The 20466-nt window shown below is 59.4% G+C and overlaps 1 protein-coding gene across 9 annotated transcripts in view; it reads left to right on the top strand.

Moving 5' to 3' along the window:
- Positions 1–3537: 3537 nt before the first annotated feature.
- Positions 3538–20466, top strand: part of PTPRU (protein tyrosine phosphatase receptor type U) — an 87055-nt gene continuing 70126 nt past the window's right edge. For 4 of the 9 annotated variants that reach the window (XM_051856778.3, XM_051856777.3, XM_089301141.1 and 1 more), the window contains exons 1-2: positions 3543–3755; positions 19586–19717. In XM_051856778.3, coding sequence (XP_051712738.1) covers positions 3683–3755; positions 19586–19717 — 205 coding nt within the window. In that variant the 5' untranslated portion in view covers positions 3543–3682. Of the gene's footprint in view, positions 3756–19585; positions 19718–20466 lie in introns of all 9 variants that reach the window. The other 5 variants (XM_089301142.1, XM_051856781.3, XM_051856780.3 and 2 more) reach the window with 2 other exon arrangements.

The following is a 20466-nucleotide window of genomic DNA, read 5'->3' as shown; positions in this document are numbered from 1 at the left end:
AACCAAAGTTACCTGTTTCGCTGTTGTGAGGATCAAGTGGCATATGATCTGGCACAGGCTTGGCACATGGGGGCATCTGATTATTGTGTAGATTAGAGGAGAAACACCACATGGCACTCACCTGGACACACAGGCCTATTTGTGCCCGGAGGTGCCAAACAACCCTCTGCTGTGAGACTCCGACGGTGACATTGTGCCGTTGACATTCTCTTCTCTGCCATGTTGGTTCCTCTGAATCCCGGGGCAGCCGAGGCAGGAAGACGCCCGGAGCATCGGCCAGCATGTCTTCTCCCTTGTGGGCCTGGACCTCACCCCTCTTGCATCGCTTCAGCCGTCACTTTTAGGCCAGGTCGTTGGGGTTCCCCCAGGGGTTCAATTTGAGAACCACTGATTGAGGGGTTCACATCCAGTTGGCCTGGCCTTGTACTCAAAAGGGTTTATACTTGGACTCCCGCTGTTTCCTGATTTGTCTTCTGCTACTGGACTGAGCACAGCCCATGATCCGACTGCACCTGATACCCACCTTCCCCGGCATTTCCTTGCCATGGGCCTTATCATGGCAGCTCCTCCTGCCTGAGATGTCACCTGCCTGCCTCACCAAACTGGGAAACCCCAGGGTTAAGTATCGTTTGATACACTTTCCCCACCCTGCAGCCCGAGTCAACCCTGCCACCTCTGTGTTCTCTCTGGACTGGTGTTAATGACCTTTAGGACATTGTCTCTTGGTCATTTGTGTGCCTGCATCTGCAGGCGAGAGTAGGGCCATGCTAGGTTCATCTCCATGACGCCAGCGCTCCATGTGGGGCCTGGAACAGGGCAGGGGTCATGAATATTCCATGAGTTGCAGGTAATTGAATTTCCTCTTGATCTGCTGCCGTCTGTGGGGCCATCCCCTTTCCCCTAGATTTGGGCTGGTCCCTTCAGGCCAGGACTGTTTTTCTTCCTGCCTTCCTCTTTCAAGGATTATAGGAGTTTGTGGCTTTGGAAAAGTAAAGCAGGTGCTGTCTGTGTCTCCGTCCACCTGTCGCCCATGCCCTTTCTCCCCCCGTCGTAGTCTCTGCCACTTTCCCCGGCACAAAGAGCAAAGGGATGGGAAATGGATCAGACCTGGTTCAAGTGCCAGGCCCGCCGCGGACGTGCCGGGTGACCTTGGGCAAGCGTCTGCTGGTTTCTGAGCCCCGATTTGCGCCCTGACAACATGGAGCCAGGCTCCCTCGAGAGCCCTGAGGGGTCCGCAGCCTTGGTTGTTTCTTTGCTTCGTGTTTTATCTCCTTTTCTGGGTGGCCCCCTCTGGCTCTTGTCTGTCCCAGTGGCTCTCTGTCTTGCTGCCTTGGTTTCTTCCCTGCACTTTTTTCTTCTCTCTCTCTCTCTCTCTCTCCCCCTGTGACTCTCACTATTTAATTCTCTACCTCTGTGCCTTTTGGATCCATCCCCAATTCAACCTAGAGCTCGTTGGCGCTCACAAGAACGGAGCCCAGGAGCCCAAGGAGCCCAGGAGCCCAGGAGCCCTCTGCTGTGCCTCCTGCATGCCAGGGCAGCTTTGGGTGTGCCCCCTCAGCACGGAACCAGCTGGCAGTGGAGGCGGGGGACACGAGGGCCTGTACACACCTTGAACTCCCAGACTCTGTCGCACGTCGCCGGGGTTCTCCCATCTGCTGCTTGGGGGGACTTGAACAAAATGGCAGAGTTCCTTACTCTAGAGCTTCCCTTTGCCTTTAGCTGCGGGCTTTCGGCCCACGACCTGTGGTCCCTGCCCACGACCTGTGGTCCCTGCCGCACGAGGCTCCCGTCCTGCCCCTCCCACCCCGCTCACTGCGTTCCTGCCGCCCTGGCCTCCTTGTAGCTCCCAAACCCGCTGCCTCCCACCTCTCTGCACAGGCTGTCCCCAGTGACTGCGCTGCTCCTCCCCCCGAATTGTGTGAGGCTGGCTCCCTGCCACACGTGAGGTCGCAGCCCAGGTGTCACCAGGTCACTTCCTCACTGAAGCTTCCTGGGACCCCCTAGCTCAGAGGAACCCTAATGTCTTGTCACACGCCCCCTCCATTCCTTCAGCTTGCTTGTCTCAGACTGTGACACCTGCTGTCTGGGTTTGCTGTGGGTCTCTCCCTTGGGATACAAGCTTCCTGAAGGCAAGGACTGGCTCTAGTCATTCATTCAATATTCGCGGAGCGCCCAGCACATGCCGCTGGGCTCCACAAAGGCCTCCTAGTGGTGGAGACAAACGATGACTCCCTTCTGCAGCAGCGGCTCCGGTGAAAATGGCAACAATCCCTTCCCCGCGCTGTCCCTCCTCAATTCGCTGGTGAACTGCACGGGACTGTGATAAGGGAGACGGAATCTGCTTTCTTTGTGTGCCTGCTGTTTGTGGTTCTTGTCTTCTCGCTGGAATGTAGGGTCCGTGAAGGTAGGGATGAGGGTGGGTCTGTGTGGTGTCTCCCCCTTGGCCTAACTGTTGAACAAACGAACCAGGCACAGTGCTTGTTGAGTGACTGGTTTCCATGGGAGGCAGCATTAGCCTGTGCTCAATTCAAGCAAGACGATTTTTAAAAAAGATGTAGCTCATTTATTCGAAAGGCAGAGTGGCAGAGAGAGAGAGAGAGAGAGAGAGAGAGAGGTCTACTGTCTTGTTATCTAAATGTCCAGGACTGGGCCAGGCCAAAGCCAGGAGTCCAGAAATACATCCGGGTCTCCTGCATGGGTGGCAGGGATTGGAGCACTTGGGCCATCGTCCACTGCCTTCCCAGAGGCATTAGTAGGGAGCTGGATTGGAAAAGGAGCAGCCAGAACTGTGGCTTAACCCCCTGAGCTACCATACCTGCCCCCAAGCAAGACCATTTTGATTCAGATCTTGGTGCGAGCTCACACTAAAGCACAACTTTGGAAAAGTCACTTTCTATGTGCCTCTAATTCCTCAACTGTGTAATGGGGTTGTCAAGCTGAAGGTTTTGAGTGAGTCCGGGTGGGTGCAGCACCTAAAAATGCCTGGTCTTCATAGAGAAGGCACCTAGTTTGTGGACCATTATGCCGTGAAGGCACCGGCTAGAAGCACGAATAGATCTGACCTGTGCAGCCAGAGGGTCGCGTAAGACCAGGGAGGGTTAGCGAGGGAGGGGACCACATGTCAGGAAGAACTTTCTAAACGCCAGCGTCTCCAAAGGCCTCAACGACCACTCCTGGTAGGCGGCGTGCGCTTGCTCCTTGGAGGTCCGTATGATTGCAGAGGAGATCCACGCATCGGATGAGGCAGAGAGGGCCGGTGTCCCTGGGTCACTGTCCTGATAGCGCTCTCCGGCCGCCCGCGAGGCGCGGGCAGTGTGCGTGCTCACCTGAGAATCCTGGTTCCCCACTCCGAGCAGAGGCCAGTGGGCTTCCACGCCCGGCCCAGGGGCCTCCAGGCAGGGGGCGCCTGGTGGGGGAGGGGCGCGCCGGGCCGGCGGGCGTCCAGACCCCAATAGCAGCGCGCGCGGCTGCCAGCGGGGGGCGCCGCGAGACCGCCGATCGTGCGGCCGGGCCTGACGTCAGCGCCCCGCTTGCTCCGGCTCCCGCTCTGGACTCGGCGCCAGTCCCGCTCCGCGCCGCGCTGCTCCGCTCTGGCTCCGGCTCGCCTCGGGCTCGGCTCGGGCTCCGGCGGCGGCGGCGCCCCCCGCACCGGGCCCCCGGGGCAGGCGGCGGCGTATCCACCATGGCCCGCGCCCAGGCGCTCGTCCTGGCGCTCACCTTCCAGCTCTGCGCGCCGGAGACCGAGACTCCGGCAGGTAAGCGCGCGGCGGTCGGACCGAGCTTGCCCCGCCGAGCCCGCGGGGCCCGTGGCGTAGCTCGGAAGAAAGTGTGAGTGTTGTGTGGCCGGGCGGTGCGGGCGTGCTCCCTGCGCGTGTGCGGGAGTGGGAGGTCAGTGGCGTGCTCAGGGTGTTGTGTGGCTGCGAATGTGCGTCCACGAGTTGTGCGTGCAAGGCAAGGGGGCTGTGCGTTGTGTCGGCGAGTGTATTGGGTGAAGGTTGTGCGCCTCGAGGCGTGGGTGTGCGCCGAGTGTCTGCCGGTGGCTCGTGTTTGTGCGGCCAAGTGGGTTGTGTGCCTGCAGCGTGTGCATCCGAGTTTGGTGGTGTGGCCGGAGTTGGATCCGCTTCTGTGTTGCATGTTGCCTGCCCTGGCCGGGAGCGCTGTGTGTTTGGTGGGGGGGGGGAGGGAGAGGGAGAGAGGGAGAGAGAGAGAGAGATGCGTGTGCCGAGTGCGGGTCCGGGAACTCATGCGTGGTGTGTGTGCGTGTGAGGTCTGTGTGTGTCCGAGCGCCGTGTGCTCGGTGTGTACGTGTGGGAGTGTCCGTGGCTTGTGTGTGCACCGCTGGGGGCTGTGTGGGTCCGAGCGGTGCCCCGAGTGCCAGGCGTGCGTGTGCGCGAGTGTGAGTGTCGGTGCGCATTGGCTGCGCGTCCGGCAGTGCTGCGAGTGTGGTGCGCGCCGGGCCGCGCTCGGGTGTGCCCGGGCCCGGCCTCCGAGGGGGCGCGGGCAAGATGTGTGCGTGCGCGCGGGGGCGCGAGTGTGGCGCGCCCGGCCCGAGCAAGTTGTCGCGGCTGCGGCGGCGGCGGCGGCCGTGGACCGTGGGCCGCGCGGGGCCGCGGGGTCTGGCCCGGCCCGGGGCTCCGGGGGCGGAGGGACCAGCGGCCGCCGACTCCGACGAGCTGGGCTGTTTGTTGTTTCGCAAGTTCGGCGCGGCGCTGGCGGGCGGCTGATCCGAGCCGGCGCCGGGCCCGGCCGGGGCGGGGAAGGACGGCGGGGGCCGGCGCGGGGGGCGCGGGGCGGGGGGCGGGAGGGCGCTCCGGGTGGCCCTCGCTGGGCTGTACGGAGGGCGGCCGGGCGGGGGCCGTGCCCCAGGCGGGCGGGGCTGAGACGTCGGGGCTCGGGGCTGGGCCCTGCCGGCGGCTGCGGGCCGGCGCCCCCTCTCGTGGCGCGCCGGAGGCGCCGCGGACGCCGGGGTCTTCCGGGACACTCCGTGGGTTCCACTCGGCAACTTTGCCGGCCTGCCTGCCGTGGGCATGGGAGTGCCGGCGTGCGGCCCCGCGCTTCGGTCGGCCGGGGTCGGCAGTCTTTGGGATGTGTGGCGTGTGAGGCTGCGTACCTGCCCGTGGTGTCCCGAGCTTGTGTCTGCGCGGCGCGTGAGCTGGGCGCCGTGTGTCGCGCGTGTGTGTGCGTGCGTGTGTCGTGCGCGCGTCCCACGGCCTGCCCTAGGGCCTGGGATCCCAGACCTTGGTTCCCTCCGGCCGCGTTGGTTCGGCCCTGCTCCCGGGGACGCCTTCTACCGGCACCGAGTAACGGGGAGACGCCCGGGGCGGGATCCGAGCCGAGACACGTGCCGGGGCCGCCTTGGTAGGGAGAGGCTCCTCCCGGCTGCCCGCCCCAGACGGCGGCCTCCCCAGGATCCAGTTCCCCGCTTGCCGCCCTCTAGCGTGTCTCGGGCGGGAGCTCCGGGCCTCCCACAGCTGCCCGGGGGGCGCAGCCTTAGCTTCGACTGCCCGGTGCCCAGGACGGTGACTCAGTGAGACCTCCCTCCCCATATTCCTCCACTCCCTGCCCTGCCCTGCCGCAATTTTGCCCCTCCCCCACCCTGAGTCAAGCCCAAGGGGTGCTCTGCTGATCCCCCCACCCCACTCCTACCAGTCCTCTTGATTGCCCAAATACTCAGGCATCCTAACTTCCACCAGCAGGGGGACTTGTCCCTCAGTTTCCCCGTCTGCCTCTTGGGCACTGCTGTGATGGTGACTGGTCTGAGTGCCTGGGGACAGCACATGGGTGTGAAGCTGTGGTTGGACGCTGCGGGGACCTGGGTTCAAACCCTGCCACTGCCACTTGCTGCCCATGTGACTCCCAAAGTCCCTGGCATCACCTCTGTTGCTGTCACTGTTAGAGCGGAATTCAGAAGCCCCCAGTAGAAGAGAGGTGGCATCACCCTGCCCCTGGTCTCAGTCGACTTAGCCCAGCTCCCTGCTTACCTCCTGGGTTTCCCAGGTAGGGGCATGTGATGTCCACACCGCAGGAATCTGTTCCACTGTGTTCCAGCTCATTTTGTCCTTTAGGGGTAGTGGACAGAGGAATGAGGGAGAGGCTGCCTAGTGGTTTCAGGTTGAGCAATAGGGTTTGTCCAGGCAGCCTGTCCTCCTGGGGCTGGAGGGAGGGGACTCGGCAGGACCTGGTGAGGGTGGCCAGGCTGGGGGTGTTGAGCTGAGCGGCTGCCTGCCCAGCCCTGGTAACGGAGAAACCCAGGTTGGATGCCCTGCTTGTTGGAGGTGTGCGTGCCGTTACCCTTCCGTGATTCCCTCAGCTGTGCTGGCTTGTGGGGTGGCCCCTCCATGGGGGGATGGGCTAGCCAGTGTTGCAGGGCCTGACCCATGTCCCCTTCTTCCTTCCACCCTGCCCTCCTCTGAGTCGCCGACCCTGTGTGCTCATGCGTCCTGACCGTTAGCCCTCTCAGGTCCCCCTGGCTGGCTGGCTTCTCTCCAGCCTCAGCTATCTTTCACCTGCAGGGAGGCTCCCCTTGGCTTCTTCCTTCCCTCATGGTACCAGGGCTTTTCCTAAAACTCATGTTTAAACCTTGGGTTAAAACCCTTTGGAGAGGCTGGCGTCAAGGCACAGAGAGTTAAGCCCCCATCTGCAATGCCAGAATCCCATATGGGTGCTGGTTCCAGCCCTGGGCTGCTCCTCTTCCAATCTAGCTCCCTGTTAATGTGCCTGGGAAGGCAGCAGAGGATGGAACAAGTTCTTGGGCCCCTGCCACCCATGTGGGAGACTTGAATGGAGTTTCAGGCTTCTGGCTTTGGCCAGGCCCAGCCTGGTTGTTGTGGCCATTTTGAGAGTGAACCAGTGGATGGAAGATTCTCTCTGTCTCTCTGTCTCTCTGTCTCTCTCTCTCTCAACTCTGCCTTTCAAATAAATAAATAATCTTGAAAAAATAAACCTGTTTGGAGGCTCTCTATTGCCTTTGGGGTGCAGTCCTTCCCCATCTCTCGCCAGCTCCGTTGCTTGCTGTAGCTCTTGCCTGTCTGTCTGTCCAGCCCCTTGTGTTGTGTCCTTTGCCCCTTGCATCCTGTGACCTGGCCAGCCTGCCCCACTTGCTAGAGGCCCCCCTAAAAATCCCTTGCCTGCCCCCCCCCAGCCCTTGCGCTGGCTGTCATTTCCCCCCAGAACTCTTTAGCTCCACCCCCTCGCGGTGAACTGGTGCATCTTGTTCAGCTCTCTGGAAGCTTCCCTTGGGCATGCCTGTCCTGGCCCAGGAGGCCGGTGGGGGTTGATCGAATTTTCACACAGCACTGTAATTGTTGTGATTACAGTTTATCTGTCCTGTCCCCCTTACCAGAGCATGGGCTCAGCGAGGACAGGGACTGTCCTCAGTGCCCCAGTACGGCCTGGCCCACCCAGGCAGAGTAGATCTGTGTGGCTTCAGAGAATGGGTCAAGTTCGGAGCTGGAGATGCCAGATGGGGGCGCACTGACTCCACTGAAGGTAGAGATTAAAGAGCTAGGGTTTTCCCTCCAGGAATCTGGAAAATTCTGCTGGGGGATGGTATTATGTTGTGGAAAGGCCACGCAGAGAGGGTCATCGGGAGCTGTGACTTGAGGAGGTTAAGTCCCTGGCAGACAGAAGGGAGCAGGTCCTCTGCCGGCCGTGCTCACCTCCGCCCTCTCTGTGTGCTGTTCCCTGGCCCCAGCCACAGCAGCTGGCAGGGCCCGGCCCCCAGGCTCAGCCCTTTGTGATGAGGCCTTGGCAGTTGGGGAAGCATTGAGTCCCAACGGTCATCCTGAGCCTCTGGGGGAGGAGCCCTGGGCCAGGAGCGGGAGGGGAGCTGACGGGCAGCCCCTCCTCCGTCAGCCCCAGGCCTGTCCTGGCTGCTTGAGAGCCGGAGGGAAGGAAGGAGACCTGCTTCCTGCGGTGACACTTGCAGGTGTGTGGATGTGACCCTGACATCTAAGCTGTCAGGGAGTGTGTGTGTGTGTGTGTGTGTATGATTGTAGCTGTGGGAACAGGGCTTGTGGCATCTGGCAGGGCATCTGATCATCTGGTTACCCTGGTGTGGTAGAGTCTGAGCTTGGGTTAGGCTTTGGGCCCTGGGGAGCCTAGGGGGCTGAAGATCCAAGGTTCAAGTTCCTGGAGTTGGGCAGGCAGCTGTTTTTTTTTAAAGATTTATTTTATTTATTTGAAAGAGTTACAGAGAGAGGTAGAGACTGAGAGAGAGGTCGTCCATCTGATGGTTCACTCCCCAGATGGCCGCAATGGCCAGAGCTGCGCCGATCTGAAGCCAGGAGCCAGGAGCTTCTTCTGGGTCTCCCACATGGGTTCAGGGGTCCAAGGACTTGGACTGTCTTCTACTGCTTTCCCAGGCCATAGCAGAGAGCTGGGTCAGAAGAGGAACAGCTAGGACTAGAACTGGCGCCCATATGGGATGCTGGCGCTTCAGGCCAGGGCTTTAACCCACTGTGCCACAGCGCTGGCCCCAGGCAGCTGTTTGAGTGGCTGATGTCTCAGTATCTAGGTGAGGGTGTCCCAGGGTCAGGGTGTGGGAAGGCAAACAGGATCCCACAGGGCCTGTGGGTGTGGAGGTGAGTGTGCCCAGGTGTCTGAGAGCGCTCACGTTAGGGTGTGGACAGTGTGGAGTGCCTCTGTGTTCTGTCCAGGTGCCTGGGTGTCTGAGTGCCAGGGTAGCCATGCACCTAGCCACAGGGTTCTCATGGAATGGAGTGTCCTGCTGAGTGTGAGCTTGGGGCCCTGTGTCTGTGTGTTCAGGTGTGGAAGAGCCCCGGTGTCTCGTGAGAGTCTCCATTCAGGAATGCGGTGTGCATGTGTGGGTGCTGGATGGGAGTATCCTGACACCCCCTTCCCTGGGCCTGCCTCCTGATCGGTCTTCAGACCCAAGGCCAGGGTTTGCAGTCTCCATGGCTGGTCGCTAGTGTCAGAACTTTCTGTGGGAATGTTCTGGGGCAGTAACCCCTTGTTCACATGTTCCATCTCCATGGAGTTGAAGTGAATTGAAATGAGCATGGACCCCTCAGTTGCACTGGGCAGATTTCAAGTCCTCAGAAGTCACGTGTGACTCATGGCCATCACCAGACCTGTTGGTGCAGGGCGAGGATGTTTCTACCAGCCCAGAAAGTTCTGCCCAGTGCTGGTGTAGAGGCGCGAGGGCTGCAGCATTGTCGGGGGCCGTGGGGGGGGGGGCACTGCAGGGAGTAGCTCGGTCTGCATGGACTGCCCCCCAGCAGCTGTGGAGGAAGTTATGTTGATGCCTCGGCGTCCTCTCCAGCCTTGTTATTTCCTGTCTGGGCTCCTGCAGGAGCCCCCTCCTTGGTCTCCACTCTGCCACCAGCCTCTTGCGCTCCGATGCTTCGACACCCTGTGACCACAGTGACCCCTCTAAGGCAGACAGGACGCTGTGCCTCAAGCCGAAGGTTCCCCAGCCCCCACAGGACGAAACCCACCCCGCACGTGGCAGAAGAGGCTCTGCAGGGCCAGCCGTTTCTTTTCCACATGGCTTCACTTTATGCCTTTCCTCTGATGGCCCCACTCCTGCTGCCCACCGGGTGACCCCGGCTCGCCAGGCCACCTGCCACGCCCTTTCTCACCTCTCTACCTTGGCATGTGCTGTGCCTTCTGCTGAGAGCCTCCTCTTCCCCTCCTGGGGCTGCCCACGTGCTCAGCCTTCAGAGGCCAGGTCCACGGTTGTTTGCTCTGTGAAGCCTTCCCAGCCCCTGCTATGCACAGTGGGTCGCCCTTCTCCCGTAATGCATACGTGACAGTGTGATGCCACTATCCTCCATCTCCTTTCCCCATTAGGCTGAGTCTCTGTCGTCTTTGGTCCCTAGGACCTTGATGTACGTGGCAGGTGTCCTCTAAGCATTTGCATCGATGTGAACCTCTGGTGCATGGACAAGGCTTGGAGGGGGTGGTGGGAGGAGCTGGGGCTCCAGAGGCCAGGCAGGGGTGAGCCTCCTTGTCCAGCTCTGGGCAGGGGCTCCTGCTGCCTTCAGGATGGCTGGGGGAGGACTCCGGAGGAGACAGCTCAGAAGACACTGCTGCTGGATGACTCAGGAGGTCTTGGCCAGAGCCCCAAGGTGCAGACCCCAGGGCCAAGTGCTGAGTCAGCAGGGAAGAGGAGGAAGGGGTTTTGTTTAGCTCCTGAAGTTTGGCAATGTAAGGGCCAAAGCTGGGGAGACAGACTGGGGTGGGGGTGTTGGACAGAGGCCTCGCTGGGGCTATGTGGTGGGCAAGGTCACCTCTGGGGCTGGGGGACAGCTCATGGTGCAGATGTATCTGGGGGTGGGACAGCTCAGGCAATGAGGGGACAGGTGGTGCTGGGAGGACAGCTGAGGGTTGGGGACAGGTGGGGATGGAGAGAACGCAGATGTGGGACAGCTGGAGGTGACAACTGGGAGGTGTCAGGAACCTATCTGGACAGGAGAGGCGGGTCTGAGCTGGCAGAGGAGGAAGGGGGTTACTCAGAACGTGTGCATGTGGACCTGCGTGGCTGTGTGTGTGTAAATATGGTTTGTGTTGAGAGTGAGGTAGTGGAGAGCATGGGCTCAGGGTCCAGGCCGTCTGGGTTCTGATCCTGATTCTGTTGCTTCTAGCTGTGTGAGACCTGGGCAGGTCCTGCCCTCTCGGAGCCATTAGTGTTCTCATTTGTGAGACGGGCATGGTGACTGGGCCCTCTGCATGGGGTTGCCGTGGGGGTGCATTGTGTATTTATATGCGTCTGGTTTAGAACCAGCCAGGCACACAGAAAGCACTGTGTGTTTGCTGTTATTAAGTGTGTGTGTGCGAGCGTGCGTGGGGGCAGCCTGCATGCTCAGAAAAGCTTGTTCTTGGCTTCTGATGAAGTCTGGGCCTTGGAGGGAGTGCGGGTGGCCAGGCTGGAGGGATGGGGCAGTGACCAGCCAGGTTGGGTGAGTCTGGCTGTCCTCTCACTTACTCCCCACTGTTCATCTCACCTCCTCCCACCTTGCGCCAGGGCCTAACCCAGTAGGTCTCCCTCCCCTGTCCTGCCCCTCACCGCCCCGCCCTGGGCTGGGGGCCAGGGCTGAGCGTTAGTCATCCAAAGGCTTTTCAGCAGAATCTGACTTCATTGTTTGCCCGCCAGCCTGCTGGTGCCTGGCTAGACATAAGCACTGTACAATGGGCTCAGTTCTGGACTGCCGGCCTCGTGGGTGACAGTGGCTTCATCCTGTGCCCTTGGAGAGTCACTGGGGCGGAAGATGTCGGCGAGTTGGGGTCAAGGTGGGAGGAAACCCACAGGGCAGATGAGGCCTCCAAGGCAGCCCAGCTGGCCAGAGCTGTGGGCACAGGACCCCTGGGGGGCCTGGGCTCCCCACGCCTCCAGTGTACCCCCGGGTGGCATCTGCAGTTTTGCAACACTGCAGTGCCACTTCATTGTCGTCCACTAGCTAACTGCATGGCAGCACAGCTGTGGCCCGCCCTGCGCATGTGCTCTCTGGGTTCCTGGGGCCCAGCACGCTCATACTGCCCTACTGTGTGTGTGACCGTGCCGGGATCTAACATTGCTAGGGGTGTGTGGGTGCTCTTGAGTTCCCTCTGCCTTGCCCCCCGACCTGTGCCTCCATCCAGCAGTTGTCCTGCCCGCTGGAGTGTTGCAGCCCCCTTCTGTGCGGCCGTCCTCTGCTGGGTGGTGAGCGTCGCACTGGGAAGGTGGATTCTCCTGGCGTCCTGGATGGAGCCCCTCCTGCTGCCCCTCTGCTTGCCACCACCTTAGGCTTTTTGACAGCCACACTGCATGGCGGCCTCATTGAGCTTTTTGGTGCCGTACTGCAGGACCTCACTGAGCAGTCTACACTGCTCTGGGCATGTGGGCCTTCTAGGGGTTTGGGCCTAGCCCCTCTCACTGCAGCACTGCACTGCGCCGACTGGCGGGGCATCTCCGCCCTGTGTTGCGTTCCCACAGCGGGCGTCTGCTCGGCGTCGGCCATGTGGGCTTGCCCAGGTCACTGCCTCCTGGTCCAGCCTGGTGCTGCCGCTCACTGCCCTCACCACCCTCGGCAGCAGCTCAGCCTTCCGCTGTGTGAGCACCTTGGTGTTGTCTGGGATCCTGTCCCAGGTTTCCCTCGGAGTCCCAGGTGGGCACCGTGTTTGCATCAAATGTCCTCCCCGTAGTGCACCTGTGCCCCAGCCTGCACAGACCTCGGGGAGGCTGTGCCTCCCCTGCAGTGTGGGAGCACTCTGCTGTGCTGGGGGTCTGGCCTGGGCTTTTCCCGGTCATGGTGTCGGTGCACTGCACAGTTACTGCGATGGGCCTTTCTCCTGCCACATCCCTGCTCGTTGTAGGGCTGTGTGCCGTCCCCAGAGCCTTTGAACTGAATCCACTGTTCCAAACGCGCCTTCACTGCACACCTTAGCTGTGCCACTTCTTGTGCTGCGCTGGAGTCTACAGCTGTCTATGCCTCGGGACTTCCCTGAACTTGTATTCTGGGCTGGGTTGCTGCAGCCAGCAGTTGCCTCTGTAACCCTCTGCATCCTTCCCTTGTCCGTGTCTCTGTGCTGTCCTGCATGCCTGCACTGGTCACACCCTTGCTGCAAGAATGCATGGAGCTCCTTCCCTTTCCCCCAGCCCCATGCTAGTGCCTGGAGAGGGAGAAGAGCCAGGTGTTTCTCCACACACCTGTGGTGCAGCGGCCCCGAGCACCCGCCCAGCGTGCCATGAAGTGCACTGCAGTGGTGGCCGCAGGCCATGCAGGGCTGGCCGCAGTGCTGCCATGCACGTGGCATCTCCACGCTGCATCCCAGTTCTGCCTGGTTCTGCCACACCAGCCCAGGTGTCTGTCCGGGGGCGTGTGCACACTGTGTGCAGCTCCCTGCCTTGTCTCACTGCATTCTGCTTCTGTGCACCGTGAAACTGCTGCCTCGTACCCTCCAAACACGGTGCTGTGGCACTGCACAGCCGTGTCTGTCCACAGTTCCTTCACAAAGGGTAGGCTTTGCAGTGCACAGGCTGTGGCGTCGCCCCGTGCCCCTCTGTCCTGCCCGGTGTCTTTATCTGACCCAGGTGTCTGTACTGCAAGGGATCTGTGCACTCTGCCCACCTTGCCTCGATGCTTTGCCTCTGTGTACACCTGAGCAGGACCTTCCCCTCATTCTGCCGATATGGCTGTCCTGTTACTAACTCCGGGATTTGCAATGCATATCAGTGAGATGAGGGGTGGGCGTGGCATAGATTCACCTGCTGCAGTTGGCTTTCTGGCATCCTCAGTGGAGATGGTAGGAAGTTGGCATTGCTAGGCTCTGTGTTAGCTCTGCTGGGTGGTGCCAGTTCAGCTTTCTCTCCCTGTGGCCCGACCCTGGGACATCTTCCTGGTTGTGGCCAGGCTGAGCCCTGGGTGATTAGAAGGTGGGTATGTTGCTGCCAGCCCTGGCCATGAATCATTGCTCATCAGTTGGTTGGGGCTCTGGTGGGCAGCTCTGGGAACCCCAGCGCAAGTCTGGATGCATTGACCTGGCAGTGAGTGTGGTGAGGTAGGCTGGCCCAGGCCCCTGAGCTGGAGTCACAGTTCTGGAGCTGGGTGCGGCTGGCCAGTGTCTTATTATCTGGAATTGTGGGGCCCCGTTAGTGCAGCCATTGTTAGCCATCTTCTATCCAGAGGGCTTGGGGAGGGCTTCAGAGGCAGGAGGGACAGGGAGGAGCTTGGGAGGTAGAGATGCAGCTGTAAGTCGTTGGGGTGGGGAATCCAGGGTAGGGCTGGGGTGGGTGAGGACGTCCAGGAGCAGGACCTGTGTTGGTTCCCAGGTTGGAATGGGCCAACTCAGGACAGGGGGACAGCTCCGGATGATGAAATGGACCAGCCTTGTCACCGGGATCATATTTGGGTTTCCTAGGCTAGGATGGGGGCTGTGCCTGGTATGCGGTAAGATCCTAGCTCCTACATTTGGGAGAAGTTTTATTTCTCTCCAGGGCCACCCTTGGGAACTGGATGTTCTGTGAACAAAGCAAAGGGAACAGACATCTGATGGTGAACAAGCTGTGCTTACCCAGGGTCTTCAGAAAACAGGAGCAGCTGCAGCTACGGTGGGCAGAGGAAGCGTGGCGCACACGCACACACACACGTGCACACGTACGCACATGCATGGCTCCCCTTCACCCCACCACAGATGTGTGCACCCCTTAGGCACATGCCTGCCGCTGCTCAGACGTGTGCGTCTGCACACCCAGTGCTCACACTCGCTCACCTCCACACCCGTCCCCCCAGGGGCCCCCTCTGCCCTCACATGATCCTTGCTCATGGGCACTTCACACCACTGCAGTTGGAATAGCAGGGTGCCCTCCTTATCTCACAGGTGAGGAAGCAAGGGGCAGAGAGAGCCAGTCACCTGCCAGCGGTCACAGATGGACCCGAGGCTCAGCGGGAATGAGAACCAGGTCTCTTGTTGAAGACTTGAAACCTGGTGCCAGGCTCTCCTGTCACTCCCACAGCCATGCATGCGCGCTCACACACACAAACACACCGGGCAGCATGTGGGAACTTGCACGTGGAGATGTGCGTTCCCCTCCTGCCAGCCTCCAGAGCGAGCTCTGTCCCTTAGCTCACCCCGTCCAGAGCCCAGCCCAGCCGGATGTGGAGAGACCATCCCCCTGCTTCCCAAATTGTGGCGGGCGGTTGCTCAGGCAACCGCCCGGCAGATTGGGGAGATTAGCGGAGGAATGTAGCTGGGCCAGTTGGAGCTGGGGCTGGGGGAGCAGTGGGCGGGGGTCCTGGCTGCTTCGGAGGCCTCTGCAGATATGGGGGGCCCAGGGAGAGACCTGCTAGCCCCCCTGTGCCTGGCCTCAATGGCACCGTGTGTCCAGGCTCTGGCCAGGCTGGGGAGTAGGAGTGGATGTGTGTGTTGTGCACTTCTCTGGTGTGACTTGGAGTGGGTGCTGTTTGCATCCAGGACAGGAATGTGAAGCCCCTTCCCTCACTGGTTCCAGGGACCTCTGGGTGGCTTGGGTCCTGGTGTGATCTCTGGAGAGGCTGCCTGACTGCTCAGGGCCTGTGGGAGGTGGCACTTGTCTCACCTGACTCTGGGCCCTTCCCTGCTCCACACCTGCTGTGGCTCCCCAGTTCAAAATGAGGCTGGCCCCCTCACCTTGGCATTCAAGGCCTCCATGATCTAGCCTCAGCTCCCCTCCCTCCGTTGTCTCCAGCCAGTCTGGGCGCTGGGCTGTGTGTTTACTACCGCTTCCTTCTTTCCCTCAACACCCTCCCATCCACCTCACCCCCCAGAGCAATACCTGCACCTGCGCTGCTGGTGGGCAGCCTCCTCCAGGAAGCCTTTCCCTTCTATGAACCCTCCCCTTCCTGGCCTTGCCCGGTCTCTTGATCTCACTCCTGTACCCCCATTCAGACTGTGAGGCCCCTGAAGCCAGGTGAATCTCGATCATCTTTGCATCTGTAATACACCTGCTGGGACCTGCCTTGTTGTGTCAGGGACAAATGTCCTGGGAATGACACTGAGTGTGGCCCACAGGGGATGGAGATAGGGCTTTCTTCTCTCTGTGCCTGGCCTCCTGGAATAAAGTGGGTGGTTTAAACACCCATTTCTGCTCTCTGTGGCCGCGTGGCCTGGGCAAATGGCAGCATCTCTCCAAGCCTACTTCTCTGTCTTTGGGGTGACTGTGAATGCGTACCCGCACAGGTGGTCATGAGGTGACTGGCAGCCCCCTGGGGTGGTGGAGTGTGGGGGATGTGTCGGTGCCCTTGTCAGTGTTAGTGGGACCCAGAGGGATCCTAAGCTGCACTTCTGCCCTGAACTCAAGGTCTGAGTTAGTTTTTGCCCCTGGCCTCTGGCAGGAGTTGGGTCTTTTAAAGTGGGCTGGGACTTGACTTTGGGGCTCTGGAGCTGTCCAGGCTGGAGGAGAGGGGGGCTTTTGGCAGGGCTGGGGAGAGCTGATTGTTTTTATCCCGGTGAGAGCTGGGGAGCAGGTGTCAGGGCTCTCCAGAGATGAAATCTGTAAGGGTTGTAACTGCAGCTGGGCCTGGCCCAGACACACAGTGCTGGATGGACGTGGATCGGCAGGAGGGTGGCACTCCGGGTGGGCTCAGTCAGCCTGGGCTACCCCCCTGGTGGGGATGAGTCGTGGGGATTATTTGGTTGGGGTCAGGGGTTATACTAGCTGGGATCAACCGACCTGGGGTCAGTCAGTCTGGTGGTCATTTTGGCTGACATTAGATAGCCCAGGTGTCATCTGCCCAGGGACAGTCAGTTGAGAACCACTCTGGCTGAGGCCAGCCTACTAATTGGTCACCAGTATGGGTCAGTCGGTGTGGGGTCCTGTGAATGGGCCCATTCCATCTTGGGGTTGCTCTGGCTGAAGTCAGATGGTCTGAGTGTCACTTGGAGATCCGTCTGTAGTCCAGGCAGGTCATATGGCCTGGCTCAGGATGGACCAGAAGAAGCGAAGGAGTCAGCACTCTCAGGTTTACCCCAGGCCATGAGTGGGCAATCTTGGGGTAGCTGCCTTGCAGTTTTTGAAGGAAGAAGGACTTGAGCCCCAGGCAGAAGTCAGCTGTCTTCTTCCTCCAGGAAGCCCTCCCTGGCCATCCCTATTGGCCATGTCCTCTCTCTGTGATGCACTGTGGGTCATTTTCTAGAGGGAGAGCTGAGGCCCTTCCAGCACCAATGGGGTTAAAACTTACTGGTCCCTCTCAGGTCATAGGGCATGCTGCCCCCCAGGGCTCTGCAGGCTCGAAGGGGCAGCCAGGCCTTCCGGGTCCTGCAGAGAATCTTCTGTTACTTTCTGCACCGCTTGGTGCCAGCCGCATGCCCGCATCTCATCTCTGCACACTGATGGAGTGCAAGACGAGCAGAGGCCCCGACAGCGGCGTGCTCCTCTGTGTTACGTCATGGAAGCAGCTAGAGAAGCCGAGGAAGCCATGGAGCCCCCGAAGCGACAGCACCAAGCGCTGCACCTGCTGCTCCCTGGTTCCCGTCTGCCCCCTTTCTCTCCTCTTCCTGAGGCTGGGAAGCAGCCCAGGTTTGCTGCACCTCCTACAAAATCGTTTCCCTGTAGGAGGCACGGACTTTGGCGCTGGAGTTCAGACCCCGCCTCTGTTCCTCATGGAGGCGCCAGCAGCACATAGTAGGAGCTGCTCTTTTTTGAGCACTTCCACGTGCTAGGTACTGTGCTACGAGGGCCACCGCTTCGAGTGCTTACCAACCCCGTCTCTGCGTGGGGAAATAGGCTCAGTTTGCCCACGGTCACAGGAGTTAGCAAATTACAGAGCCAGGGTTCTGTCCCAAGTCTGTCTGGTGCCACAGTGCCCTCACGAGCTGCCATGCTGTACTGTGGACAGATCCCTGCACTCCTCGAAGCCTGTCACCTCGTCTGTCGAATGGAAGTACCAGGGGCTGGCAGGCACCCAGGACAGAGCCTGGGCCAGCTCGTGCCTGCTTGTTCGCCACTTGCTCAGGCGTTTTGCTGTTCTCCGATGCTTCGGCTGCCTCGCAGGCACTGAGGTTTGGGGGTGGTTGCAGGCACCGGTTTGTAGCTCCTCTCTGAACCGGCCATGTTCCCGGTTTTATTAGGTGCTGGGCTCAGGGCTTTGATGAGCCAGCTGCGATCCCTGGGCCTCGTCAGCAGCCAGCGGCCTCACCTCCATTGCAATCCCCCCTCCCTCCCTCCCCTTCTCATTTAAACGGCTTCATATCCGTTCCAAATCATGGCTGTTTGCTTCCTCAAGTCACACACTGCTCAGTGCACACAAGACTGTGTTTTGTGTGTTCCGTTCCCGCATGCAGAGACCTGAGTTGGCTGATTTTGGGCAAGGCCTGAATCCCCTGCCATCTGTGGAGTACAAATAATGCCTTATCCTCCCCTCAGCCCACACGGGGTTTCGCTTTCCATGGTGTCAGTTATCTGGGGTCAACTGTGGTCCAAAAATATTGAATGGAAAATTCCAGAAATAAAAATCTCCTAAGTTTTAAATAATGTTTATTGTTAGACTTGTTCTATTTTAGTATTAGTTTTTGCAATTCACCTCTTACTGTGCATCATTTATAAACTTAAACCTTAGCATAGGTAGGTATATACAGGAAAAAGCACATTATATACAAGGGTACTTCAAAAAGTTCCTGGGAGAGTGGAATTAAAATATGAATTTATTTTGGTGCAAAAACAATTTTGAAGTCCATGCATAGTTTTTTTTGTAATATGCATTTTCTACATATTATATGCAAACTTTTTTTGTACTGAAATTTTTTTGCCTCAAAATAAATTTGTACTTTTTATTTCAGATGGAGAGAGAGAGAGAGAGAGAGAGAGAGAGAGAGAGAGAGAAAGCTCCCATCTCCATTACCCAAGTGCCTGTGATGGCTGGGGCTGAGCAGGTGGAAGCTGGGGGCCAGGAACTCAATCCAGGGGGCCCACGTGGGTGGCAAGCACTTGAGTCATTACCTGCTGCCTCCCAGGGTGTACATTAGCAGGGAGCTGGAATGGAGAATGGAGCCAAACCCAGACACTGATACGGGATGCATCCTAACCACTGGGCCCAATGCCTGCCCCAGCCCAGACTTGCAATTCTGTTTTCCCACGGACATTCTGAAGGACCCTCACATAGGGGTCCAGAACCGTTTGTGGTTTCAGGCATCACTGGGGGCCTAGGAATGTATCCCCCCAGGGGCAACGGATGTGATGCTGCACTGTGGTGTTAGGTGTTGTGCTGGGCTTGTCCTAAGCCTGAGTCGATTGGGGGTGGCAGTGGTTGTTTTCCTGGAGGTGCTGTCAGGCTGGCTTGGGGCCTACTCTGTCCTCTGGGCGAACCCCAAGGAGCAGTCAGGAGACCTGGGTTCAGACCTCACCTCTGTCCCTAGCTGGGTGGCCCTGAGAAAGTCACTCAGCCTCTTGGGACCTCAGTTGCTTTGTCTGTGAAATGGGGCTGGTTCTAGTCCATCTCATGAGTTGTCATGGGGTTCTGATGACACAGCAATAATGATAACTGTCTGTATTGAGGAGGGACTTTTTAATTTTTTTAAAGATTTATTTATTTACTTGAAAGAGTTAGAGAGAGGGGAGGAACAGAGAGAGATCTTCCATCTGCTGGTTCAATCCCTAGATGGCTGCAACAGCCAGCACTAGGCCAGGCCGAAGCCAGGAGCCAGGAGCTTCACCCAGGTCTCCCACATGGGTGCAGAGACTCAAGCACGCGGGCCATCTTGTGCTGTTTTCCCAGGCACATTAGCAGGGAGCTGGATGGGAAACAGAACAGTGGGGACATGAACCGGCGCCCATATGGGATGCCAACGTTGCAGGCGGCAGCTTTACCCACTGCGCCACAGCGCCGGTTCCTGAAGAGGGTCTTTGAGGGTGATGAGTAGTGGGAGGTCCTTGGGAAGTGCCTGGGAGTGGGTGGTGTGGGGGAGGTCTTGGTATTGGGATGGGGGCAGGGTAGAGGAAGAGGGTGGAAGAGGGGCAGTTTTGTGAGTTGGAGGGAGCAGTGGGGGAGGGTCCTGGAGAGAGGGAGAGGAGAGGAGTGGGTCTGGGTGGAGGGACGGGAGAGCAGCCCCAGGAGCCTTCCTGGTGGGCAGCCCTGCCCCAGCCTGGGCTGAGCTGGCTCTGCCTTCCCAGCCGGCTGCACCTTCGAGGAGGTGAGTGACCCGGCAGCACCCTGCGAGTACAGCCAGGCCCAGGACGACGACTTCCAGTGGGAGCGCGTGCGGATCCAGCCTGGCGCCCGGGCCCCTGCGGACCTGCCCCACGGTGAGCCTCCTCTCCCGCACCGCACCGTCCCGCTCTGTTCTCTTGCAGAAGCAGTTCCGGTGGCGCTGTCTGATCCTGCATGTCAGGCAGTGTCTCTTGTAAAGCGGGTGCAGGTTCAAGTAATCAACGCCTTTACAGCTGAGGGTTAAACCCCTTGCAGCTTAGCTCAGGCTCCGCCCCACTCTGCCAGGTTTCCCTACTTTGTCCTCCCCTGGGAGGCCGTCTTGTGGGTCTTGGGGCAGATGCTGACAGAGCAGTGACATCAGGGCCGGATGTGTGCAGAACCTTCCTCTGTCTCATCTTCCTGCAAGTCCCAGATCCTCCCTGACTTCTACCCTGCTGCGCCCCCACTTTGGGCTGGGGTACTTGGGGCATCCTGAGCGTTGGACTGCGAGCCAGGAGACTCATTTTATGGATTCTAGTATGGGCCTCCTACTCTGATTTTGGCCCTTATGAAGTCATTCCAGAGGCTCGAAGTCATTTACCGGCTGTGTGACCTTGGGGAGGTCACTTCCCTTCTCTGAGCCCCCATGATCCTAACTGCAAAATGGGGAGAACAGCAGCCTACTTAGAGGGTTACTAGATAGCACATATAAAGTGCAGAGCACCCGGGGCGGGGGTGTTGGGGCTTGGCTGTTTAGGTGCTGCTGTTGGGGGTATATGAGGAGACCCAATAACAGTACCCCTCTTCACTGGGTGCAGAATCGACTGGGAATTAGGAAAAGGATAAGGCAGACGGAGGTTACTGA

This window comes from Oryctolagus cuniculus, chromosome 7 (genome assembly GCF_051225735.1).
Source record: "Oryctolagus cuniculus isolate XC-2025 breed Fujian yellow rabbit chromosome 7, ASM5122573v1, whole genome shotgun sequence".
NCBI classification, from domain to species: domain Eukaryota; kingdom Metazoa; phylum Chordata; class Mammalia; order Lagomorpha; family Leporidae; genus Oryctolagus; species Oryctolagus cuniculus.
The sequence above is the reverse complement of the archived record's forward strand: the minus strand, read 5'-3'. Positions and strand labels throughout refer to the sequence as shown.